This window comes from Hemitrygon akajei, chromosome 12, assembly GCF_048418815.1.
Source record: "Hemitrygon akajei chromosome 12, sHemAka1.3, whole genome shotgun sequence".
In the NCBI taxonomy this organism is placed as follows: Eukaryota; Metazoa; Chordata; class Chondrichthyes; order Myliobatiformes; family Dasyatidae; genus Hemitrygon; species Hemitrygon akajei.
The window spans coordinates 88,364,928-88,392,537 of record NC_133135.1 but is presented as its reverse complement, the minus strand read 5'-3'; the positions used below and the strand labels follow the sequence as shown (position 1 = coordinate 88,392,537).

Genomic DNA, 27,610 nt, shown 5'->3' with positions numbered 1-27,610 from the left:
TGGTGAATATATTGCTGGAGGGGATTACGAGGGACAGGTTCTACCAACATTTGGAGAGATAGGATCTGGTTTGGGCCAATCACTGTTGCTTTGTGTGTGGAAAGTTGTATCTGATAAGCCTCTTTGGAGTTCTTTGTGGAGGTACCCAAGAGGATGAATGAGCGTAGGGCAGTGGATGTTGTCTATATGGAGTTTAACAAGGCCTTTGATGTTCCCTTATGACAGATATAGTCTGGAAGGATAGAAGGTAGAAAATCTACAGCACATTACAGCCCCTTCGGCCCACAATATTGTGCAGACCATGTAATCTACTCTAGAAGCTGCCTAGAATTACTCTACCACATAGCCCTCTATTTTTCTAAGCATGTACCTATCTAAGAGTCTCTTAAAAGACCCTATTGTATCTGCCTCTACCTCCTTTGCTGGCAGTGCACTCCACGCACCCAGCACTCTTTGTGTGAAGAAACTTAACCTCTGACATCCCCGTTGTGCCTACTTCCAAGCACAAAACTATGCCCCCTCATGTTGGCTATTTCAGCCCTGGAAAAAAGCCTCTGGCTATCCACACGATCAATGCCTCTCATCATCTTATACACCTAAAGATGGCAGATTGGATTCATAATGTGCTCAGTGGTAGGAAACTGTGGCTTATGGTTATAGTTTGTTCCTCAGACTGGAGGCCTGTGTTTAGTGGTGTGTTACAGGTGTTGGTGTAGGACCTTTTTATTTGTAATTAATGTGAATGGGGATAATACAAAAATAGGTGGTGTAGATCGTGTATAAGATTATGAACGGGCGGGGGGGGGGTGGTCTTGATCATCTGGGAGTGAGGGCTGAGAGTTACCAGATGGCTTTCAAATCAGATAACTCTCTGGTATTTCATCTTGGGAGATTAAAGCAGGGTTGGACTGATGGAGTGAATGGTAGGGTCCTGGGACAGGAGGAACAGCTGAAAGTGGTATCACAGGTAGATGGGGTAGTAAAGGCATTTGGCATGCTGGTCTTCATCAAGCTGGGCTTTGAGTATAAAAGTTGGGAAGTGTTAGATCATGTTGCCAAGATTGAGGAACACATCTGTTTTATTAGATGTGTAGGAAAGTGAATGGTCATGCACTTTGGTAGAAGGAATAATGGCATAGACTACAGTGCTGTGCAAAAGTCTTAGGCACATATATAGTGCCTATAAAAAGTATTCACCTCCCCTTGGAAATCTATTTTATTATTTTACAACATTGAATCAGTGGAATTATTTTGAGTGTTTTTGACACTGATCAGCAGAAAAAGACTTGCATATCAAGTGAAAAGAGATCTCTGCAAAGTGATCTAACTAAATTACAAATATACAACACAAAATAATTGATCGTATAAATATTCACTCCCTTTAACACAACACACCAAATCATCATTGGTGTGGCCAATTACTTCTAGAAGTCACATAATTAGTTAAGAGGAGATCTGTTTTTGGAGTCCTCTGTACAGCAAGGTGTTTTCAATTGATTGTAGTAAAAATACACCTGTATCTGGAAGGTCCAACTGTCTAGTCAGCATCCTGGCAAAAACAATACCATGAAAACAAAAGAACACTCTCTGAACAACTCCATGGAAAGGTTATTGAAAAGCACAAGTCAGGAGATAGATACAAAAATATTTCTAAGTCACTGAATATCATCAAGAAATGGAAAAAATATGGCACAGCTATAAATCGGCCTAAAGCAGACAGTCCTCAAAAACTGAGTGACTGTGCAAGAAGGGGTCTAGTGAGGGAGACCATCAAGAGACCTATGACAATTCTGGAGGAGTTCCATGCTTCAGTGGCTGGGATGGGAGAGACTGCGCATACAACACTAGTTGCCTGGGTACTTCACCAGTCGCAGCTTTATGGGAGAGTGGCTGAGAAAAGGCACTGTTGAAAGGAAAACTCAATGAAATCTTGGCAAGAGTTTGTCAGAAGGCATGTGGGAGACTCTGAAGTCAGCTGGAAGAAGGTTCTATGGTTTGATGGAACAAAAATCGAGCTTTTTGGCCAGCAGACTAAATGATATGTTTGAAGTAAGCCAAACACTGCACATCATCAAAAACATGCCATTCTTACCATGAGCATGGTGCTGGCTGGATAATGCTATGGGGTTGCTTCACTGCCAAAGGCTCTGGAAGGCTTGTGAAGGTAGAGGGTAAAATTAATGCAGCAAAGTACAGGGAACTTCTGGAGGAAAATCTGATGTGGTATGTGACTTGGAAGAAGATTTGTTTTCCAGCAAGACAATGACCCCAAGCATAAAACCAAAGCTACACAGGAATTGTTTAAAAATAACAAAGTTGATGTCCTGGAGTGGCCAAATCAGAGTCCAGACCTCAATCCAATTGAGAATCTGTGGCTGGACTTGAAAAGGGTTGTTCACTCACAATCCCCATGCAATCTGACAGAGCTTGAGCAGCTTTGTAAAGAAGAATGGGGAAAAATTGCAGTGTCCAGGTGTGCAAAGGTGTATCCACACAGAATTAACGCTGTAATTGCTGCTAAAGGTGCATCTACTAAATACTGACTTGAAGGGGGTGAAAACTTGTGCAATCATTTATTTTGTGTTTTATATTTAATTAATTTAGATCAGTTTATAGAAATCTGTTTTCACTTTGACACGAAGGAATCTTTTTCAGTTGATCAGTGTCAAAAAAGCCAAATTAAATTCCCTGTGATTCAATGTCATAAAACAATAAAAAACATGAAAACTATTGGGGGGGTGTTATACTTTTTATAGGCACTGTACATAGCTAGGCTGTCTAAGACTTTTGCACGGTACTGTGTATTTGTCAATGTGGGACGGGGAACGAGTTTGTAAATCTGGTGGAGCAAAAGGTGTTGGAGTGGCAAGGGTGGAGCATACAGGAGAGGTATGGAACACGTGGCAGAGAAGAAGTGCCGGTGTGGGGGGGGGGGGGGGGGGGGAAGCCCAGTGCAGCCCCGAGACACTAGGCAAGGTCATTTGGTTCCAAAGAATTGATTTATTAATAATTTCAGAATGTCTTGTACTTCTTGCTCCCTCCCCTCTCCCTTCCCTTTTCCCAGGTGTGATTCCCCACTCCCATACCTCTCTGATGTCCCTTTACAACAGAGATGAGGAATTTCTTTAACCAGAAGATGGTAAATCTGTGCAAGTCATTGCCACAGAAAGATGTGAAGGCCAAGTCAGTGGGTAGATTTAAAACAGTGGTTAATTCATTTTTGATTAGTAAGGGTGTCAAAAGATTAAGTGAGGTAGTCGGGAGTATGGTGTTGAGGGAGCAAATTAGTCAGCTGTGATTGAATATCGGGGCGAACAGAATGTCAGAGTGATGGGCTGAATTGCCTAATTCTGCACCTGTGTCTTACGGTTCTATGTTCATCTTAGTACTCGTCAGTCTAGTCCTTTAAGAAAGTCAAGAAAAGAAGTAACAGCTGGCCTTGAGCACATGCTTCCTTTTATATTGTAAACGGATCTGAACTGGTTTAGGTAAGAGACCTGTGACCAGGTACTGACTGAGTCACCCTTCAGCCTTGCAGACAGTAACAGCAGAAGTATGGAAATTAATGTACATGTTACAAAATGTTCACACACAAGCAGGTGATTATCCAAACATATCAGCTAGCATAAAGTAAATTAAAACTACAAGGGAAAACTATTGAAACAATAATCTGGACATGTATCTAGCAGTCCTTCCTTTGATTCTAAATACAAAATTTTTAATCAGTACATCATAAAAATCGGAGGTCAATAAGTGTGGTACCAGTGTCAAGACTAATTCTGTCCAGTGGGTTAGTGACTTTGCAGAACATCTTCTGGCTGGCTGGTGATGTATTCACTGGAGCCCAGCAGCATAGATAGTAAGCGAGATGTTACTAGCACATTAACTATCTCCAGCTTCACTTTCTGGTGTGTATCTACTTTGTTTTTCCTTCAACCTTTACTGCTGACTTAGTGATCAACAGTAGGGTCCTTCCCACCAAGTTTCTCAAGCAGAACCCACTCCGCAGGAATCAAGGTGTTGTCCCATCTCCTGGATTGCAGCAGAAACCTGTGTAGAAATGGACTGAACAGTTTGGGTTAGATTCACACAAATGCTAACCATGCTGCCTGTAATAATATGTATATCAACCTTCTGAGGTCAACAGCTCTGGGTAATGACATAGATTGTCCTGTCACCATCTCAAAAGGGTTTGACCTGGTCTTGTAGTTTGGGGTTGTTCTGAGGCACAGTGAGATCGTATAACCTTCTCATGATACCTTGTCAGTCTTTTTTTTGAGTGTTCTGCTCATTCGTTCCAGCTGTTCTGATGACTGGGCGATGTGGACAGAGGAAAGACCATTCAATGTTCATTCCGCAGTGAAGTGTGTCCCTTGGTCAGAGACAATGCAACATGGCAGTCCCTATCTAGAGATGTAGTCCTTGATCAGACTTTTGTTCTATGTGTGGCAGTAGCTTTCCTTGCTTGAACAGCCTCCATACTGCCAAGAATCCTAGCATTAATATTATATTCTGTCTTCAAATTGGACCTACCGAAATGAACCACTTCACACTTATCTGGGTTGAATTCCATCTAGCACTTATTCATTCCAATTCAATGTTGTTAACCTAATCTTCTGGCCACATTTGACTTCAGACCATCCATAAAGGTCGACTTCAGTGGACCATCGCGTGATACTTCAATGCTATCTTTATTGGCATTTGGAACTCCTGTGTGGTTCAACCGCACTGTTCTGAAGTCTTTCTAACATTCAGGGATGTCCTCAGAATTCCTCTGCTTGCAGCTGACACCCTTCCCCAGTCTGGTGTTGGGCTTTGTTAATATTTTCCTGGCATTCCAACTACCTGGTAGATTTTGCTCATCCTCTCCTATGTCAGTATTAACTTCACACATCAACTGTCCTGACTTGATGAGGTAACATAGTGGCCACTATTTGGGTGCCATCATATGGATGCCAATCATACGTATTCTTCATACGCAGAAATTTAGACCAGGGTTTGAGGATTTTTAGGATATAGAACTTCTTTAGGCCATGTATCAAACTTCTCAGGTTCTGCAGATTTGTGAGAAAACACTTGTTGTATTTCATAGGATCTGTCTTCATGCTTGTGCAATCTCACTTGCTTTGATGTTAATGGAGTCTGCCAGTCCTATTTTTTTCATCATTGTCATCATCACTTGAACCAATTGAGGTTTCTGTTGTATCTATATCATGTCCATTCTGCAATACTCTAAATTTGGGTAGAGGTGCTGTTTTGGATTATTGTCTGATGTAGGGTGTGTATCACAATAGGGAGGATCAGTGACAAGACTGCTGTCTGAAGACCTTGCTGTGCTTCTCCACACTCAGTATCTGAGCTTTGTATCGTTCACTTTGACTTGGTCACCCTTCTGTTTGTGTTTTCTCACTTGTTCAGTTAATATACTGACGTGCTCTTTCGATTCTTCGATCTCTTTATCATCTTGACTATGTAACTGAGCAAGTTCTCTGAGATGTGATAATGCTGCCAACACCCATCCAGTTTTCTTCTTTCCTTCAGGCAGTCTGGATCTTACCCCATGCCCTTTAAAATCATCTAGCAGTGACACAATTTGACACAACACTGATGGTATATCTCATTTTGATTTCTTCGCTGGTCTTATCCAGTCAGATATTTAGTTTGGATAAGAACTCAAAGCCTTGGTCTTTTTACACGTAACAATTGGAGGTTCCATTTTCCCTTTTCCTGTAGTAGATTTTTTCACTAACTTGGCCGGAGCTGTGATTCTCCTTCTGCTACATGTGTAGAGATAGAACAATTGTTCGTCTCCTTTGGGGATAAGTAGCTACAATTAATGGGAGCCTATAGCTTGAATGAATAGATTGTACAACCGGAATGCATATGAACCATACGTAGCTAAATAGATTACACCAAATCATTAAATTATGCACATCTACTGTTTAATTTCACTTAAAACAGAGGAGAGAATTCCCAGGTTTTAACTTCTCTCAGAGTTCCTTTAAATAGTGTATTGAGGCAGGAACTAGTTGTTTCTCTAATGATTAGGAAAGTGAGGAGGCTGACCTTGCCTCCTGTTGAGTGTGCATGCCTGAACTTTTTCCTCATCTGGGGTCCTCCCTATCCTTAATCCTCGCAGCTATCCTGTTCATGATGCTAGGTTGTTAGATCTGGAGATGTTTTCCAGAAGATTCCTTGGAAGCTAAGAATGAGGTGCATAATGTATAGTTGCAGCTGTTTTATTCTATGTGCAATATAGTGTAGGTCAGATAGGGTCAGCCTGTATCAGCAAGCAAGGCTAGAAATAACACAGGATCTTGAACTCCTGCTTTACTTATATGCTGCAAATTGGTCTGAACCAATTGAGATAAGAGACCTATGAATAGATACAGACTGAGTCTTCAGCTCTGCAAAGTATAGAACTGAATATCTTACAGACAAACAGGTGATTAAATAAACAAATAAACAAGTGTAAAGGAAGCTAAAAAACATAATAAAACAACAGTCTGGATCCTAATCTATTAGAAGTTCTAATGCGGTTCTATAAATGTTGGTGTACGATTGTGTACAGTTTGGTCACCCTTTTATAGGAAAGATGTTATCGCACAAGAGAGATTGCATAAAAGATTTACAAGGATGTTACCTGAACTTGAGCCTGAATTACAAGGGAAAGTTGTGTAGACTAGGATTTTATTCTCTGGAACGTGCGAGATTGAGGGATGAACCGATAGAGGTATGTAAGTTCGTGAGGGGCACAGGCACGGTGAAGTCTTTTTCCCAAGGACGGGACACTAAAAACAAGAAGGTATAGGTTTAGGAGGTCTTTTTAAAAAAAAAAACACCTCTGGTTACAACACACATAGAAGATTGTGTTCAATTCTGGTCTCCTAATTATAAGAAGGATGTAGAAGATTTGAGAGGGTACAGAGGAGATTTACCAGGATACTGTTTGGATAGAGAGCATGTCTTATGAGGATAGCTTGAGCGAGCTCGGGCTATTTTCTTTGGAGCGAAGGAGGATGAGAAGTGAATTGATAGAGGTGTGTAAGACGATAAGAGGCTTAGCTAGAGACATTTTCCCAGGGTGGAAATGCCTAATATGAGGGGGCATAATTTTAAGAGACTGGAGGAAGGTATAGGGTGTCAGGTGTATTTGCATGGAATGCACTGCCAGGAGTGGTGGCGGGGGCAGATATATTAAGGACATTTGAAAGACTTTTAGAAGGGCACAAGGATGAAAGAAAAATGGAGGGTTATGTGAGAGGGAAGAGTTAGATTGATCTTGGAGTTTATTAAAGAGGTTGGCACAACATTGTGCTGTGCTGTTCTATGTTCCAAGTCTAACACAGAGGTTCTGTTAACTTGTTTTACCTGTGTAGGGTTATAAAAGCCCAATATAGCCCTGATTATTTTGCTTTTATATTAGATAACAAATCTGATTGGACCTGTTTTCTGTGTAAACCACACACAAAAAAGTGCTGATGTTTTCCCATGGTACAGCTCAATTTCCCATGACGCCCTTCCAAATAGATGGGGAATTTTGAAAGAGCACTTCATGACAACGTTTGCCTTTGTGTGGGTGTCAATCCAGAGTTTGGTGATGTCATCTATAATACATGTGCAGTTTGTGTTGCTGAATAACCAATAGAAATTGGATCAGAAGGTTATGACTTTCTATGAACTACTTTATAGTTCAAACACAGTTGAATGAGAAGGTGGAGGGCCATTTATGGAAGCTGTGACCTGTGAAGACTGAAGTGCGTACAAGGCTTTTAAATGAGGAAAAAAACCACAATGACAATTTAAGAAATCGAACAATTTAGAAATTAACTTAACAGCAGATTGTAGTCTTTTTCACTCAGTGCTGGGACCCCAGTTGTTTACAATATATATTAATGATTTAGATGAGGGAATTAAATGCAGCATCTCCAAGTTTGCAGATGACATGAAGCTGGGCAGCGGTGTTAGCTGTGAGGAGGATGCTAAGAGGATGCAGGGTGACTTGGATAGGTTAGGTGAGTGGGCAAATTCATGGCAGATGCAATTTAATGCGGATAAATGTGAGGTTATCCACTTTGGTTGCAAGAACAGGAAAACAGATTATTATCTGAACGGTGGCCGATTAGGAAAAGGGGAGATGCAACGAGACCTGGGTGTCATTGTACACCAGTCATTGAAGGTGGGTATGCAGGTACAGCAGGCGGTGAAAAAGGCAAATGGTATGTTGGCATTCATAGCAAAAGGATTTGAGTACAGGAGCAGGGAGGTTCTACTGCAGTTGTACAAGGCCTTGGTGAGACTGCACCTAGAATATTGTGTGCAGTTTTGGTCCTCTAATCTGAGGAAAGACATTCTTGCCATAGAGGGAGTACAGAGAAGGTTCACCAGATTGATTCCTGGGATGGCAGGACTTTCATATGAAGAAAGACTGGATCGACTAGGCTTATACTCAGTGGAATTTAGAAGATTGAGGGGGGATCTTATTGAAACGTATAAAATTCTAAAGGGATTGGACAGGCTAGATGCAGGAAGATTGTTTCCGATGTTGGGGAAGTCCAGAACGAGGGGACACAGTTTAAGGATAAAGGGGAAGCCTTTTAGGATCGAGATGAGGAAAAACTTCTTCACACAGAGAGTGGTGAATCTGTGGAATTCTCTGCCACAGGAGACAGTTGAGGCCGGTTCATTGGCTATATTTAAGAGGAAGTTAGATATGGCCCTTGTGGCTAAAGTGATCAGGGGGTATGGAGAGAAAGCAGGTACAGGGTTCTGAGTTGGATGATCAGCCATGATCATACTGAATGGCGGTGCAGGCTCGAAGGGCCGAATGGCCTACTCCTGCACCTACTTTCTATGTTTTTCTATGTTTCACTTCTTTGTTTTCCTGTGCCCTTAATTGGCACTGTTCTTTGCACGTTAATGCATGCCATCCTTCACCTTCATGTTATCCCTTTTCTCCTTTGACCGCAGCTCTTTAGTTGGTGAAAAGATCTTCTGCTTTCAATGCATGCTGGTATATTTTATTGAGTTAAATTCCTTTTTAAACACCTTCCAATGTTCATTTATTGTCATATTCAGTCATAGCTTTGACCACCCTGTTGTCTGTCTCTGATTCAGGAGATAAAGTAAGCCTTGCCAAGTTGAAGAATCTAATTGTCTGCATGAAGTTATTTATTTGGAGATATAGTGCTGAGTAGGCTCTCCAGCCCTTCAAGGAATGCAACCCCTGAAAGCCCCAATTTAACCTAGTCATGGGACTATTTACAGTGATCAGTTAACCTCCCTGGTTTGTCTGTAGACTGTGGGGGTGAGTAGTTTTAAGTCCCTTGGAATACACATCACTGAAGATCTCACTGGACCATACATACCAGGTATGTGTCAAAAATAGCGCAACAGCGTTTCTTTCACCTCAGGCGACTGAAGAAGTTCGACATGAGCCCCCAAATCCTCAAGACTTGCTATAGGGGCACCATTGAGAGCATCCTGACTGGCTGTATCACCACCTGGTGTGGGAACTGCCCTGACCTTGACTGTTGGGCACTGCAGAGAGTGGTTCAGACAGCCTAGTGCATCTGTGGATGTGAACTTCCCTCCATTGAGGACATTTACAGCAGCAAGTGCAGAAAGGTGGCCTGGAAGATCATCGGGGACACCAGTCACCCCAACCATAAACTGTTTCAGCTGCTTCCATTTGGCAAATGGTACCACAGCATAAAAGTCAGGACCAATAGGCTTATTTCAACAGGATAGCTTCTTTCTATAAGCCATTAGACATAAATTCACATGTCTGTGAAACGGAGACACCTTTCTCCCTTATTAGAGAGAGAGCCTGTGGTATATCGAATATTGGGTGAATGAGTAGTCTTTGGGGTACTGCAAGTCTGTCTTTGCTGTTGCTTTGCTGCACGCTTGAGTGTTCGGTGGTGGGTGCCGATGTGCTATTTGCTGGTGGGGGAGGTGGGAATCGGTGCTTGCTGCTGCTTACGTGGGAGGGAGGGGGAACTGGGGGTTCTTGGGGTTATAACATTTAACTGTCATTCATTCTTTGGGGCACTCCTCTGTTTTCATGGATGGTTACGAGGAAAAAGCATTTCACATGTATATTGTTTACATTTCTCTGACATTAAATGTACCTTTGAATTGCAACGGAGACATAATGCAAAAAATTTTACTGCCTCACGTTGTGGGGTGGATGTAAGATTTAGATAAATTCTAAGTAACAGTAAAGCAGAGCACCCAGGGAAAACCCAAGCATTCCATGAGGAAGGCATACCTCGCCTCCTTACAGATGGCACTGGAAGTGAACTTTGAACTCTGAATCCCCAAGCTGTAATAATGTCGCGCTAACCACCTACTGTGGTGCCAAACCAAAAAGTTCTTTGCTTTTCAGAACTAACATTAAATCGTTCACAGTTTGTGTAGTCTACAATAAATGCTCCCTTGTTCTTCTTTTAAGTAGAGCATTAAATATCTTTTAGGTCATTTATCAGTCTCTATCTGAAGAAAAATAATCTAACAAAACACAGCCGGTAAGGTCAGCTTGTTACTGCAGTCTTTAAAGGAACTCGTTCTTTCGTGTGGTTTCTTTGATCTGAGCACATTTCACAGGCTGATACGTACAAAGGATATTAGCAGTGACCCTCAAACCTCTGTGTAGTTTGACCTCATTGCTAGCAGCTCATGATGTTTGTTACCAGTCTCTTTTGGGGTGGGGGGGGGGGGGGAGGCATAGATTTGTCTCATTGGTGACGCTCCTTGCTGTCTCACTCGTGCATTGGTCAGCCTTCCCACCCGCTCAGGTTCCCAGAGTCGCCTGCTACTTGCTTCCAGGCTTTCTCTCTGTACCCCCCCCCCCCCACCTCCTCCCCCCACTGATCACTCTTCCTCCTGCTTCTCTCCCTCCATAGATCACCCTTTCTCTTTTCTCACTCCATTCCTCCCCCATCTCATTCCTCATGGATCATTCATCCTCACAGTTTCATTCTCCTATAAATCGCTCTCCATCGCCCTCTCCTGGTGATCACACTATCTCACTCTCTGTCCTCCTCGTAGTCTCATTCCCTCAGTAGCCACTCCACAGTGACCCTTATTGGTTCTTTGAAGATGGGATTAGGTTTGGGCTGAGTTCTCTACCTGTGCCTGTCTGACAATCTGCCAGGCTGGAATAACACTAGGGATGACGTAGGAGAACTGCTGGACAATTGCCAAGGATTCTAATTCAAAGAAAAAGCAGCTTCCCTGAGGAAAAGGGAATTTGAGGCTGTGGAGGAAGTAGCAAATAGCCAGTTGATCTCCTAGAATGGATGTGCAGCTACAAGGGGAGACAGTAATGTGGTTGAAACTCCCCTTGGAGGTGGGTGGAGGAATGTAATCACTCGTATCATTTCTTTTTTTCCATCCAGTACAAGGTTGCAATTTTGTTGTTTTCAATGCTTCATGGACCTGTGCCAGTTAGAAAGGTTAACAAATAGAGTGGTCAAAAGGCCCAGCCCACTCACCAGAAAAGCATTTTTCTCAGTCAGTTTGATTGTTGAGTTGTCACTGCAACCACATAGAAGGGTTACAGATGAACTGGGAGCCAGAGTAGGCTACCAGGTTCTTCAGGCCTGTGCTGTTGGATTCTCCTGGTGCTTGGTGAGGTGAAGAGGGAATGAGGCCTCACCTGGGCTGGTGTCTACCTATCACCTGGAGGTGACTCGTTAACTTAGGGCTGTGAGGAACTGCCTACCTGACCTACCATGTGACTACCTCCAGGGAACCTGGTCTGGGATATGGGTTAAGTCGAGCAATGACTGGAGTTAGAGGTTGAGAAGATGAGTCATTGAAAATTGCAATTAGCTCAAGTTTGTGAATTAAATGGCTAAAGGTTGCGATTGTTAAAGGTTCATAAAACCTGATCTTTCATCCATTTGTTTAGAAAGTTCCGCAGTTTTCCCTGGATTTTCTTCTCTGTGCTGTAATTAAATTCAACCCCTTGTTCTTTCCTTGTTGCAGCATTGAGTTTGAAGGTGGGGACATTGACCATGACATCAGTCTGGCTGACATGTACAGATGGAAGGTATCAGCGTACGCACCCTGCAGTTCCACATGTACCACAGGTGCCTTTGGAAACACTACAGCCCTTCACTTATACAAGTACAGGGCCTTTAATTGTTCAACCATTTGGAGGGCGGGATTTGGGGCTGATTTATGTTGTTATTGTGCAATGGACAGGCCTCTTATCCCACAGCCAACTGATCAGGTCAAGAGTCAGTAGTCCTGCCAAATCTAAGCGTCAGCAGTGGTGAAAATTAAAAAAAAACAGACACTGCAAATCTGAAATAAAGACAGAAACATTCAGCATGTTAGGCAGTATCGGTGTAAGGAGAAATGTGATTCATGTTTCAGGCCCAAGGCCTCTTGGCAGAACTATAAAAGAAAGATAGAAATTATTTTAAGTTGCAGTGGAGATGGCATGGAGGTTGAGGGATGGATGGGACAAAGGGAATATCTGTGATATGTCTGGCAAGCCAGGAGACTAGAGAAAATCTGTAGACGCTGGAAATCCGAGCAACACACACAAGATGCTGGAGGAACTTGGCAGGCCAGACAGCACCTATGGGGGGCTGGAGAGAAAGTACAGTCAATGTCCTGCTGATGGGTTTTGGCCCGAAACATTGACTGTACTTTTTTTCCATAGATGCTGCCTGGCCTGCTGAGTTCCAGAATTTTGTGTGTGTTATACCAATGGAGAGGCTGCTTTAATTCTCCATCCCACTCCGACTCCATCTTTTCACTATTTCAAGAAGCTCAAGAAACTGCAATTCATCTGCTGTCTGGGCACACGTCAGCCTTCTCAGCTCAATCTCAAATTCTCCAGTTTTGGTAAGCCACTGATCTGCCTATTTTTGCTGGAACTCGTCTATCTTTTGACTTTTGGCTTAAGTTTTTTCTCTCCTTTTCATGTATAGCCTGACCCAGGCATGTTCTGCACCACTGCCATCAAGAACAGATAGACAATGAAGACTAGTCACACACTGAGTGCCCCATGACTCAGCTGTCTTGGCCTCACCCTCTCAGAGCTGTTATGCTTGTCCTTTCCATCCCTCACAGCACTTCCTTTGCAGTTTAAAATCTAACTAGTGGACAGATAAACAGCTAACAGGCTCTAGCGATGTCTGGGACCCAGCATGGAGTGTTAACCGCATTCAGCTGAATGGATGATTTACCCCACTTCTTCCAGAAATTCCCACCATCACAGTCTTCAACCTATTGGATTCACATTTTGTCTGGAAATAGTTGAAAGTACTGGATACTGCATAGTCTATAGGAGCAGACGACATCCTTTTGCTCCAGAATTAGCTGTGCTTCTATGGTAGTAACATTGTTATTAATGTGGAAAATTGCCCAGCAGTGAGACAAATACCACCCAGTCCATCTGCTTGTAGTCACAACTGAGTAATGGAAGGTGTCACAAGCAGTGCTAACAAATAGCATTAACTTTCGGGGCAGAGTCTGAGAAAGTAAAGATAAGATTCCTTTTTGGGTGACCTTCCTACTGGCCCCCTGCTAAGTTTCCAACCTAATGCCATCTCCTGATGTGTACTGCCCTTCCACACATAATAATCTGGATCTCTAAAGTGTAGGTGGGTGTGATGAGGTGGCTGCAGAAAGACAACACTGAGTTCATTGTTCAGAAGCACCACATTTCCTGTTTTATTGTTGTTTGAATCGTAGATTGCCAACGCTGTAGTGAAAGGATTATTTGCATATTTATATTCAGCCATTTGGGATATTTAGATGACCCACAATACTTCAAAGAAATGAAGTACTTCAGAAATCCAGACGGTGTAAAATTATAGAATATGTACTGACTAGTTTATAAGGAGTAAGCTCCCTCAAATGGGAACTGGATGATGTAATGTTTTAGTGATGCGATTCTGGGGGATATACAACCAATGCCTTGAAAACTCCCAAGCTCCAGGCAAGGTCCCAGATGATTGGAAGGTTGCTAGTTTAAAAAGGGAGGCACTGTAGGCAAAAATCAAAGGGTTACAGGGTGGTTACTTTTATCTTTAGGCAAGTTATTGGAAGAGATTGTAAGAGACTATAAATCATTAAATAGACAGGTTGAGATAAATTCGGGGGCAATTAGGACTAGTTAAGGGAAGGCAGTGTCTGACTCTTTGAGGAGGGAGTGAAAGTTGATGAGGATGGTGGCTTTGAGGTTGCCTATGTAGATTTTAGCTAAACTCTGGACATAACCCACTTGATAGGCTAGTCCAAAAATTAAAAACCCATTGGATAAAAGGGAGAGTGACTGGAATCAAAACTGATATAGTGGCAGGAAGCAAAGGTAATGGTGTTTTTGTGACAGGAAATCTTTAGCCATCTAGGTTCACAGCCCTTAGCCTAGAGTAAATTTTAATAATTTAGAATTAAATGTAAAGGCATGAAGAAATTTGCAAATGATACAAATATTGATGGGAAAGTCTACAGGAAAAAAGTGTTTTTTCAGTTAAGCAGAAATATGGTAGATGCAGTTGATTTCAGAGACGTTTAGTATGTCTGAATATCAACCTTAAATATGATACTTAAATGCCCTGTGTGTGCATACTTCCGGGGGGGGGGGGGGGGGGGGGTGGAGAGAGAATGTGGGACATACTGTATTGGATGCCAGGGAAAATTGTTTGACCTTTTAAGAAATATTATCATGGGATCTCTGCTCACCTCAGAAGGCAGACAAAGTCTGGATTTACCACCATATTTGGTAGGGGGAAGGGGAAGTGTCAGTACTGCTGTGTGGTGTCCGTCGAGCTTTGATGATCAGGTCTCAAACCCATAAACGTGACCCCTAGCTGATGTCAGAACAAAGTGTCTAAATGCAACTGATTCGAAGCTGATGGAGCGATGTTGAATGAACTGTAATCCTCTCCTCATTGCAGGGATTACCACTTCTTATGCTATGTGTGTCAGGTATGATGGAGTGGAGGTGGACGAATCTCACTGTGATGCTGTTACCAGGCCCGAGCCAACACACGAGTTTTGTTTAGGAAGGGAATGCCCTCCCAGGTAAGCGATCTGGGTAACTACTCAAATGCAGGTGGATGTTATTTTCCTGTGTGCTGTGGGATTGTCACACCAAATTTGGAGAAGAAGCTGACTCGGGGCCACTTCTGATGAGAGTCAGAGATTTTATTGAAAACCTGGATCAGGCCGTGCTTGCTTTCGGAAGACAGCTAGCTTCATGGATACAGAGGCGTGGAGAGGTACAGCACAGAAGCAACATCTTCGGCCCAACAATTCTGCGATACATGCTCCCATTTTACATTAATAATTTTCTAACCCATTTTATCCTCTCCACTAAAGTTGGTTTCCATTTTTTTGGGAAAAAAATGCAGACATTTGAATCATAGTGGGATTCAGGGTCTCTGCCTTTAGATTATTAGTCTAATTACCCAACCACTACACGTTGTCCTCACAGCTTGCACTGTTGCAGTTTTGATTTGGTGGGTACTTGCTCTGAGCACCTTGAAAGCCATTGAATTTGGAGTCCAGTAGAATTGTTTCTTCCGACGAGGAGGATGAGAGCCCTTGTACTTTTCACTGTCGTTGAAATAACCAAGTTAGGGTGAGGACTCCTTCTCAATCCAGACTTACCTACGTTCCTAGAGGCCTGTGATCTTGAAGACATTTGTTTGAAATTTGAATGGAAGCCAAATTTAGATCAGTGGGACAGAGGACCTAAGGTTGTTGGAACACTAGTTCAGCATGAAAGAAACACCAGCTGAAAGCTTCACTAGCAAAGAGGTGAGGGGCAGCAAGCTGGTTTTCTTTACTCAAGTAACTAAAAATGTTCTTTTTACACAAAGAGCTTTATATGGCCTATTATGGGCTATACTACTACGTTGACTCAGGCCTAGGGGGCTGGCATCGGGTGTGGTTCATGGGCCATGGTTTTTTTTTTAAAGATTATTGGACCTTGATCATCTTCCTACCCGGACAGTTTGGGCTAAGGTGCCCCTGACCTCCCTCTACTCCCCCTGCCCAACCCCTTCCTGCTTCATGAAAGGGAACAGTGGAGAGCAATGTGGAGATTGAATATGCAAGACTGATGTAATTTTGAAATTGGAGAGAGAGTCCGAGGTGGATTTGGGATAGTTGGTGTGCAAAAGTTAAAATTCTTTTAATTGATGCTGGCGTAATTGGGACAAGGTTGCAGAATGTGAAGCCACAGTGATATTCCAGAGGAGATCGAAACCTTGGACATACTGCAGAGATGAATGGAAAGAAATGGTTTGGGAGAACCACTAATGTAGCTAAATGGTGCCACACGGAGACTGCAGATGCTGCAGCCTGAAGCAAGAAAAACAAACCGCTGGAGGAACTCATCAGTTTGAGCAGCATCTATGGAGGGGAATTCCACAGATGTTCCTCCAGCAGTTTGTTGGAACTGTTGATGCTTTCAATTGAGAACCTGGATCAGGACTGAGTGTCGAGTAGGGGCTCCCAACTATTTTTATGCCATGGACCAATACCATTAAGCAAGGGGCCCATGGATCCCAGGTTGGGAGCCCCTGGTGTAGCCCCTGGCACTTAGTGGTATAAAAACGAGGGGTAGAGAAAGTCATTCTCGTGTCACCCTCTCCTTTTCATTAGCAGCTGCCTTTCCGCTCCACTGCTCAACTTGCTGAGCTTTCCCAGCAGTTTGTTATTCAGTAAGTGTTGGTGTAATGACGTTGATTTGGCTGCCTGGGTTTTGATGAGCTATCTAGCCATTATTTCCCTTTTTGAGTTTTTTGAAACAGTTAAGGCCTTTCTTCCTTTCAAGTCTGATCTGCCCATCAGTGAGTTTGAGATGTGCCTGCAGCACAACAACACCTGACTGATTCCTGCAACAGCTGGTTTCACTCTGTCTCTCTTTGTTCCGGACATTATGCAGGTGGGAGACTAGCAGATGGAGTGAGTGTTCACGGACCTGCGGGGAAGGCTATCAGTTCAGGACAGTACGGTGCTGGAAGATGATTGCTCCTGGTTTTGACAGCTCAGTTTATGACGAGTTGTGTGAAGGTGCCGAGCTGACCAGGCCCGTGGAGCGTAAACTCTGCAAAAACAAGGGGTGTGGGCCCCAGTGGGAGGTGTCGGAATGGTCAGAGGTAATCTAGCTTTGGAACGTTATATGAAAAGCCTTTCACAATTTACCATTGTTTATGTCTCACATTAGTCTCTTCCCATACCTGTTCCTGTAATGCTATCAGGAGAGCCTTTGTGTTCTCTCATGTTTACTTTTCTTTTCATTAACTTTTATCTGCACTATAACTGACTGGTGGTGAGTTTCACATACTTGCCATTCTTTGTACAAAGATGATCTTTCTGAATTTCTTGCAAGGTTTGCTGGCATGTAAACTATATTTACAGCCCCTAGTTCTGGTTGTACCTGTTCCCACAGATGAATTGTATCCTTTTGTTGGAAATAATTTGGAAGATGTGTAACTTGGGTGGTTGATGGTTGAGTTGTGGGGCGATCTGGGCAATTTGCTTGCAAATGTTTCTTTGGCATGAGAGGAGATATCGTCAGTGTACTGCTCAGGGGCAGAAATTTGACTGGGCATCAGTGAAAGTATGGGGCATGCAAGAGAACTCCTAGAATTGTGGTTTTCGCAAACAATTCTGTAAACAAACACGTAGTCTTTGATCCTGTTTATGATCCGATGCGGGCAAAATACCAGACACAACGCACAATGCACAACCAATCGGCAGTGGGATTTCCTCCTCACATCATAATTGAAATTCTGAAATGATGACCAATCAGCTGATTGAAAGGTATATACAGCGCACTGACGATGTCTCCCTGCATGGTGGCAAAACGTTTGCAAGTAAATTGCCAAGATTGGAGAACAACTCAACCCTTACACGAGAACATGTATCCTTTTGTAATTTTTAAGACTTTTTTTATAGATGGGAGCTCCCACCTAACATTCTCTTAGTTTTGGTGTCATCTCTTTTGGGCTTTCCTCGGTGTCTGTCTGTTCCTCCCTTTGGAAATGCTTTTAAAAAAAAGTTGCTGTCCATGGCAACGAGGATGAAGGAATATTTGCAGTACTTTGTTTTATTTATCCAATATTGAAACAATTTGTGAAGCAATTTGTACCTCAGAGATTTACAATGTTGTTCAGATTTTTGTTTATCATTCTTGGAGCCAATGGACAAGGGACATTGTAGCCCAGCATGAGATGTCATTTTTTGTTTTTTGCGTAGTAAGTATTAAATTTTAATTGCATTTTCCATTTTCTATTTTTAAAAAATTATCACACCTTTGTGAGTCTGACCTGCTGAGCATGGTTTTCTTATATTCTTTAAAAGCTCAACAGTCCCCACACAGACATTTTGTACACTAATTCACACTGCACAGATCAAATGGCTGTCACTCTCAAACAAATAAGAGCCTTCTATCTCCCTGCACCCAACCTTCTTTCCCTATCACACCTGCTGAAACAGGTTCCACAACCTACACAATAGCATATTCCCAACATAATTACAAAAGGCCTCATAGCTTAATGTGCTGGTCCCTTTTTGGCTCATCCTATAACAGACATTCCCATTGTTCTGTGCATCCCTCCCACATGCTGATGGCTAATGTGCATCTCTGTCTCATCCAATTCTGCTGAAGGGTTGTAAACCTGAGACATTGATCGCTCAGCTTCTCTTGATATAGGCTGACCTGCTGAGATTTTCTAGAATTTTTTGATGGTATTTAAAGAAAATATTGTTCATCCCTATTAGTTCAATGTGTTCACTCTCTGAAGCTGGTACTGTTGACAGTGTAGTTTTGTATATCAGTGAGCTTGGGAAGCTCAGTCTAGAGCAGGGTTTCCCAACCTGGGGTCCATGGACCCCTTTGTTAATGGTAGGGGGTCCATGGCATAAAAAAAGGTTGGACACTTGGTCTAGAGGTTATTCTTGTTCGGCCCTTCCCTGCTTTATGCGATGCTCCCCGTTGGTCAATTTAGAATTTTATATAGTCAGAGAAACCTACAGGGTTACCGAACAAAAGCTAGGTGATGAATTTGAAGTGATTTGATCACCTGGTGGTGGTGTTTTTTTTTTTCAGTTATTGGATTTGACCCTCAACCCTGTATTATTGCCCCACTTTCCGGCCACTTACACAAAGTTGATTGTGGTGTGAAGACCAGCCAAACTGACCCTTTGTTACCTGATTAGCAGCTCTCGAGGCAGAGTAGTGACCGGGGAGAGAGGGTGTGGGGACAGATCCCGAGGCTCCAGATCTGGGACCCACTGATGATCTTCTGACAGCTGGGCACTGCCAGATATCTCCAAACAGGTTTTAAACATTTTTGATCATCGGGTACAATTCATAGGGGTTGAAATAATACATAAAATAAAACTATTATAAAAATAAGTTTAATTGCAAGCTCCTTAAAGCCTGAGATGTTAATTACAAACAGACAAAATACAAGGAGACTGTTTATCTTTCTGTTTGGGGTTAGCTGCCCCATTCAGATGAAAGTAATACATGAACCTTGTTCTGTCTGGTGTAAAGGGAATGGTCAGTGGTGAGCTCACCCACCAGCTCATTGATGGGCAGAGTAGTCCAATCCACTGGCTCCACCCCTCACTTTGTTGGACTTTAGTGGTGAGAAAGCTCAAACCCTATTCTCCCTATGGTTTCCTACTACTTTTCTGGTTGAGGGATCTCCAACTTGTGCATTTAGTTTCCAATGTAATGAGTTCCCAGCAACTGCTGGCCGAACGCAAGCGGTGTGGAGCTGGTAATTGTCCTTCTGCCCTCAGTGTTCAGCCCGGTGTGGGAGCAGAGGAGTGATGAGACGGGAAGTGCGCTGCTCGGTGGAGCCTCGCCTGTGCAATGAGTACACCAAGCCAAGCAACAAGAAGGAGTGCACAGGCCCTCCGTGTGACCGGCGCTGGACTGCATCGGACTGGGGGCCGGTAAGGGCCGTCCCTGATATACGTAACCTTGTTCACTCCAAAACAATCTCCATATTAGTATTGTGTGACCTGCACTGGAGCTGGCATGCATTCATCTTGACACTGTCAATATCAGGAATGAGCTGGAGGTAGAAACGATTGCAATACTTTAAAGCTATTTGATGGGTAAATGGACAGGAGAGGAGTAGAGGGTGACAGGCAAAAGGGATTAGCTCAGATCAGTATCATTGTTGGCATGGTGGGTATGGGCCAACTGGCTGTTTCTATGCTGCAGTCTTAATACCCCAGCCTCATACTTACGCCTTACACTACTGGAACAGAAATCAGGGCAGACACACTGTTGTTGAGATGGGATGGCTGAGATTTTCAATGCCTGCTTTTTCTCGGTGCTTATTAAGGAAAATATGAATGCCAATGAAATTAGGATGATAAGTAGTGAGGTCTTGGAACATTATTATGAAGAGGTATTTGCAGCTAATATGGGAAAATCCCTTGGGCCTGACAAAGTGGACTGCCGGACCTCATGGGAGGCCAGGGTTGAAAATGCAGAGGTCCTTCAGAGGTATTTGCTTCATTGTTAGCCACTGGCCAAGTTCCAGAAGATTGGAGGGTGGCTGATGTCCTTCCATTGTTGAAGGATTCAACTACAGGCCAGTGAACCCGACTGCAGTTGTAGGGAAGTTATTGGATAGAATTCTGAGGGATAAGATCTCCCAACACTTGGATAGTCAAGGCCTGATCCAGATTAGTCAGCATGGCTTTGTACATGGGAGTTCATGTCTGACGAATCTCTTTGAGTTCTTTTAAAGAGTGTAGCTAAGGGGATAAATGAAGTTAAGGCAGTGGACATAGTTCATATGGGCCATAGTAAGGCCTTTGCCAAGGTCTGCTGTGGCATAATTTTAAATACCTCTTATCAAGTCCCCCCTCAACCTTTCTCTGTAACTTAGGTGCTGAAACCCAAGTAACATTCTAGTAAATCTCCTCTGTACTCTCTCTAATTTGTTGACATCTTTCCTATAATTTGGAGACCAGAACTGTACACAGTACTCCAAACTTGGCCTCACCAATGCCTTGTACAATTGTAACATTACATCCCAGCTCCTATACTCAATGCTCTGATTTATAAAGGCCAGCATACCAAAAGCTTTCTTCACCACCCTATCCACATGAGATTTCACCTTCAGGGAACTATGCACCATTATTCCTAGATCACTCTGTTCTACTGCATTCCTCAATGCCCTACCATTTACCATGTATGTCCTATTTTGATTAGTCCTACCAAAATGTAGCACCTCACACTTATCAGCATTAAACTCCATCTGCCATCGTTCAGCCCACTCTTCTAACTGGCCTAAATCTCTCTGCAAGCTTTGAAAACCCACCTCATTAATCACAACACCACCTATCTTAGTATCATCTGCATACTTACTAATCCAATTTACCACCCCATCATCCAGATTATTAATGTAAATGACAAACAATATTGGACCCAGTACAGATCCCTGAGGCACACCACTAGTCACCAGCCTCCAACCTGACAAACAGTTATCCACCACTACTCTCTGGCATCTCCCATCTGTTGAATCCATTTTACTACTTCAATATTAATACCTAATGATTGAACCTTCCTAACTAACCTTCCGTGTGGAATCTGGTCTCAAAGGCCTTACTGAAGCCCATATAGACAACATCCACTGCTTTACCCTCGTCAAACATGACCTTCCACGCACAAATCCATGTTGACTGCTCCTAATCAGACCCTGTCTATCCAGGAAATTATCTATACCATCTCTAAGAATACTTTCCATTAATTTATCCACCATCAGAAGTTGGCATCCATTATTACAGACTCCTGCTTTTCAGGCCAGGCCCGTTTCTCCTTGCTACAGTCATGCGGGAGCTTGAAGACCCACACCTCAAGATTCTATAGCAGATTCTTCCCCACAGTCAGCAGGCTTTTGAACCAACCGAACATCACTCAGACTATATTTCCCTCAACTTGCAGTAATGTGATATGAACATTTTTTACTTTGTGGAGTAAGTTGTGTATAATATATGTTAATTCACACTCATGCAATTTATGTTTGTCTTGTTTGCAATATACTGTGCTGCTGCTGAATGCCAATAGATTTGAACTTGGTTAGGTCTGTTCTCATCTGTTGTCTATCAACATCCATAGTTTCAAGTTTTCATCCATTCAGGCTATTTCACCCTCACCCTCTATCTTCCATCCCTGTATCTCCTACTTGTGGTTTCACCTGCACCCTGCCTTCATCCTGCTGATCTTGTCTTGATCCATCTGTTGGTTTTCTCTTCCCCTTCTCCATGAAAACCTTATCCATGAACCTTCCACATAACACAGTTTTCACCAGAGAGTCCAGTGAAATGGGGTGTACAGTAAGTTTAGTTTGTATCCACTCTAGAGCTGCAGGCATCTCCCGTAATGCCAGTGTTTAATGCACGGTCCCTGCTTGCCCTTGTGAGAGTGGTGTTGCGCTGCCCTTATGAACCTCTGCAGTTGCTGGGTTATGGGTCCTCCCACAATGGGGTGGTGGAGAGCTTGTGAGTATGAACTGCTGACAGGAAGAAAGAGTGCTTTCCAGATCGGGCTGGTATGAGATTTTCAGTTTGCTGGTGTTCTTTGCACTTCTCTCAAAGTTCAAAGTACATTAATTATCAAAAGTATGTATACGTTATACAACCTTGAAATTTGTCTCCTAACAGGCAGCTGTAAAATAAAGAAACCCAAAAGGTTATTGTTCTTCAAAAAGGTAAAGACCATGGAATTACGAGAGGATGTCAGTCTATCCCTAATCCATGACCCTTGAGGTTTTTTGTTGTGAGCATAGGAGAATGAGGGGTGACATAGAGGTGTTTAAAATCATGAGGGGAATAGATGGGGCCAATGAGCACAGTCTTTTTCTCAAGGTTGGAGAATCAAGAACTAGCGAACCTAGGTTAGAAGCAGATTAGTTAATAGGTACCTGAGGGGCAACATGTTATCACTCAGAGGATGTTCAGTATATGGAATGAGCTGCCATAGGAAATTAACATTTAGAAGGCACTCAGAAAGGTGAATGGATAAGAAAGCTATTATAGGCTAAACATGGACAAATGGGATTAGCTTAGATGGGATCTTTGTCAGCATGAGCCTGTTGAGCCGAAGGATCTGTTCTGTACTGTGTGCCTTGGGCACTCTGCTGTTGATGGGCCTCCATCTGCCTGTGTTGACATCTGAGCCTTTCTCTCCCCCCCCCCCCCATTCCGCTGCAGTGTTCGGGAGCTTGTGGTGAGGGTCGGATGATGCGGTATGTGGTTTGCAGAAACAACGAAGGGAAGGTCTTGCCAGATTCACAGTGTGATGCAACAGTGAAGCCTTTGGTGGTACACCCCTGTGGAGATAAAGACTGCCCGCCCCACTGGGTGTCACAGGAGTGGGAGCAGGTAGGTGTTCAGAAATGATGTGTGAACAGTAGGCACTGGTGCACCAGCTGGACCAATGTCAGTGTTGTCTTTGGCTGTGGCAACCCCTTCTTGGGCTCTTGGACTCTTACACTCACTCTGGGACCCCCACCGGAGTCTGAACTGGACATGGGGCACAGGTCAGAATAATGAAAGGAGAATGAGACTGGGATCTATTGGAGGATTCACCCCCACACATTGTTTCTGAAGCCAGTAGTTTGCCACAGATGTCCTGCCCACTAGCTTCCAAAGTTCAAAGTAAATTTTATTATCAAAGTACATATGTTACCATATACAACACTGAGATTCATTTTCTTGTGGGCATACTCGATTTGTAAATCTATAAAATAATAACTATAGCAGAATCAATGAAAGACCATCCAACTAAGGTGTTCAATCAGAATGCAGAAGACGATAAACTGTGCAAATACAAAAAGAAGTAGTATTTATAATAAATAAGCAATAAATATGGAGAACATGAGATGAAGAGATCTTGAAAGTGAGGCCATTGGTTGTGGGAGCAATGCAATGATGGGGCAAGTAAGTTGAATGAATTTATCCCCACTGGTTTAAGAGTCTGATGGTTGAGGGGCACAATTGATGGGTAGACTAGCATTAGCCTGCATGCTTCAGCGGGAGACATGGATCACTCAGAGATAGCCTGCATTTTTTTTGAAGGGATCAGCACTGGAGAAAGTTATCTTTAAAGAATGGCGTGCCACAGGACTCCATGGTGTACAGGACCCATTTCTCTGACCAGATAAATGGATGTACCTCCAGTAAGGATCTGTCCATGGTAATCAGCCATTAGCTCAGCTTGAATGGGAGGCGTGAGCATTCTGAGATTTGATGACAGCTAGTTGGGATGTGACTGAAGTCTCAGTCCGTAGATGTTGCCTCATGGTTGTGTTCAACACTCTGGTAATGGCCCACCTTACCCATGCCGGAGGACACAATATAACTAGCATTCAATTCCCAATGTCTCCTCTGGGCTATGTGGCTCTAATGCGAGTCCCATTGACTGGAATTTGCGGGACCTCAACCACTGGGTACTGAGATCTGGCCTCCGGTGTCCCTGCCCTGGCAGTGGACCATGTGCTCTTTGAGTTACGGGCATGAAATCAGTCAGCAGTAGCTGCTTGACCTGATGTTTTCCACTCACCACTGGTCTAGGGAATTGCACAGTTGCTGAAATAATGGTAAAGACTTCACAACATGAGTTTTGTGTGTATCCTACAGTGGGTCAAACAGCTGCATCTCAACTCCAGGGGAGGTCTTCCAGCAGTTGATTAGTCCCTGAGAGTCTGGGCGGAGTGATGTCTAGAACCATGGCGAGGGAGGGGTGGATACGACGTTGCAGATCTGAGGTGGGCTGGTAGATGGAAACAACCTTATCCCTGTAGCCTAACAATTGAGCACACTCTCCCAGTCTTGTTGTACTTTGACTTTGAAATGTTTTTCCTTGGACAGTTGAAGTTGAGTTTATTTTCAAAAGCACAAGTACGTTTGTGCACAGATGCAGAGAAAAAAAATCAGAAACCTAACATTCACAAGTAGAATATAAACTTGACAATTTTACAAGGAAGAACACAATTAGAACAGAAAAAAGTCCACTTTAGTACAAAGTGATCAAAATGGTCAGGGTTTGAAGGACTGGGTTAGCATTCGGGGTTGTGCAGGTTGGTTCAAGAACTGAATGGTTGAAAGGAAGTAGCTGTTCCTGAACCTCATGGTGTGAAACTTTAAACTTGTGTACCTCCTGCCCTATGGTAGCTGCAGGAGCTGAGGTTTCACACCACGAGGTTCCAAGGCAGATGGCAGAGCCAGCTTTGATTGATGACGGATGGATATTTGGGCCCACCACAAAATAATTTTTGTTGGTTTTTATTTAGGATCTTACCAATAAGCCAGCCATGTTGGAGTTGTACAGCATGGAACTCTAATCCTTCTGCACAAATTATCAACCACCCATTTACAATAATTATACACTTCTGCCAGATTCTACCATTCACCTGCCTGCCAGGTGAAATCCAAGTGCAGATTGTTCACAGATGTCTCCCAGTATCAGGATTGAACCCAGGTCTGCGGCGATCTGAAGTAGTGGAGCTACATTGCAGAGCTGGGTTACAAAACGTGTTAATGATGGCTCTGATATTCTGATGGGGTTGCTGTAGTGTTCTGATAGAGCTGCTGGGTGAGTGCTGCTTTGACGTTGAAAGAGATGATCTGTGACTCAGTTGATGGCTCTCGGGCTCCCTCTGGTGTTGTCGGGATCAACTGACTTCAATAAATGGCTGACCTCCCGTTTCAGTGTAATGCTACTTGTGGTCGAGGCAGGAAGACCCGAAGGATTTTGTGTGCCGGCTTGGAAAACGGAATTTACAAGGAGTACGAGGAGAGACAATGCAGACACACCAAGAAGCCTGATGAGGAGGCTGCCTGTTTTGAGAGGCCCTGTTCAAAGTGGTTCAAAACCTCCTGGTCGCAGGTGAGCAAACTCAGTGGTTAAAAGTCTGATTCAAACAACTCTCTGAGAGTTCAGAGGCAAAGTAACTGTTCCCACCAACAGGGGGGCAATCAAAGCCCATGAGGAGTTTGGGTTAAACCTTAAAGCTAGAACTTGGCTGTTTAGGAGTGAAATTGGCAAAACATCTAGTCTGCTGTGGATTCTGCCTGATTGGGTGACGCTGATATTACAGGGATGGATTCTGTAGAGTTTTGTTGGGTCACTATTTCAAGGTTACAGAGTACAGGCCAATGACTTTTTGCAGTTCGGATTAATGATCATTCATTTGGGTGGTGGGACAGGCTTATGAAGCATTTTCCCTCTCTTGTTTCCCACCCTCCTCATCCTCCACACCTGATCTTCACCTCTTCCCCCCCCCCCCAGTGGGAATTGTGTGAAACACAGAATCTCAGATCATTGGCCCTGATACATTAACACTCACTCACATACCACACCATTGCTGCTTATTCTGGCCAGCTTTTTAAACTGAGGCTGTTAATGGAGAAAGAATGAGGATTGGGTTGAGGGGATGGATGGAAGATTAGGGTGTACCTGGGCATGGTGTGAAATGTGTCACTGAATTGGCTGGACGGAAGATTAGGGTGTACCTGGGCATGGTGTGAAATGGGTCACTGAATTGGCTGGACGGAAGATTAGGGTGTACCTGGGCATGGTGTGAAATGGGTCACTGAATTGGCTGGACGGAAGATTAGGGTGTACCTGGACATGCTGTGAAATGGGTCACTGAATTGGCTGGACAGAAGATTAGGGTGTACCTGGGCATGGTGTGAAATGGGTCTCTGATTTGGCTGGACGGAAGATTAGGGTGTACCTGGGCATGGTGTGAAATGGGTCACTGAATTGGCTGGACGGAAGATTAGGGTGTACCTGGGCATGGTGTGAAATGGGTCACTGAATTGGCTGGACGGAAGATTAGGGTGAACCTGGACATGCTGTGAAATGGGTCACTGAATTGGCTGGACGGAAGATTAGGGTGTACCTGGGCATGGTGTGAAATGGGTCTCTGATTTGGCTGGACGGAAGATTAGGGTGTACCTGGGCATGGTGTGAAATGGGTCACTGAATTGGCTGGATGGAAGATTAGGGTGTACCTGGGCATGGTGTGAAATGGGTCACTGAATTGGCTGGACGGAAGATTAGGGTGTACCTGGGCATGGTGTGAAAGGTGTCACTGAATTGGCTGGACGGAAGATTAGGGTGTACCTGGGCATGGTGTGAAAGGTGTCACTGAATTGGCTGGATGGAAGATTAGGGTGTACCTGGGCATGGTGTGAAAGGTGTCACTGAATTGGCTGGACGGAAGATTAGGGTGTACCTGGGCATGGTGTGAAATGGGTCACTGAATTGGCTGGACGGAAGATTAGGGTGTACCTGGGCATGGTGTGAAATGGGTCACTGAATTGGCTGGATGGAAGATTAGGGTGTACCTGGGCATGGTGTGAAATGGGTCACTGAATTGGCTGGATGGAAGATTAGGGTGTACCTGGGCATGGTGTGAAATGGGTCACTGAATTGGCTGGATGGAAGATTAGGGTGTACCTGGGCATGGTGTGAAATGGGTCACTGAATTGGCTGGATGGAAGATTAGGGTGTACCTGGGCATGGTGTGAAATGGGTCACTGAATTGGCTGGATGGAAGATTAGGGTGTACCTGGGCATGGTGTGAAAGGT

The 27,610-nt window shown here is 43.6% G+C and overlaps 1 protein-coding gene across 1 annotated transcript in view; it reads left to right on the top strand.

Moving 5' to 3' along the window:
• The window catches only part of LOC140737272 (ADAMTS-like protein 2), a 149,151-nt gene that overhangs the window by 107,575 nt on the left and 13,966 nt on the right, over positions 1–27,610 (top strand). The window contains exons 12-17 of the mRNA XM_073063628.1: positions 11,995–12,098; positions 14,925–15,051; positions 16,922–17,135; positions 19,792–19,947; positions 23,224–23,394; positions 25,724–25,900. Coding sequence (XP_072919729.1) covers positions 11,995–12,098; positions 14,925–15,051; positions 16,922–17,135; positions 19,792–19,947; positions 23,224–23,394; positions 25,724–25,900 — 949 coding nt within the window. The remainder of the gene's footprint in view (positions 1–11,994; positions 12,099–14,924; positions 15,052–16,921; positions 17,136–19,791; positions 19,948–23,223; positions 23,395–25,723; positions 25,901–27,610) is intronic.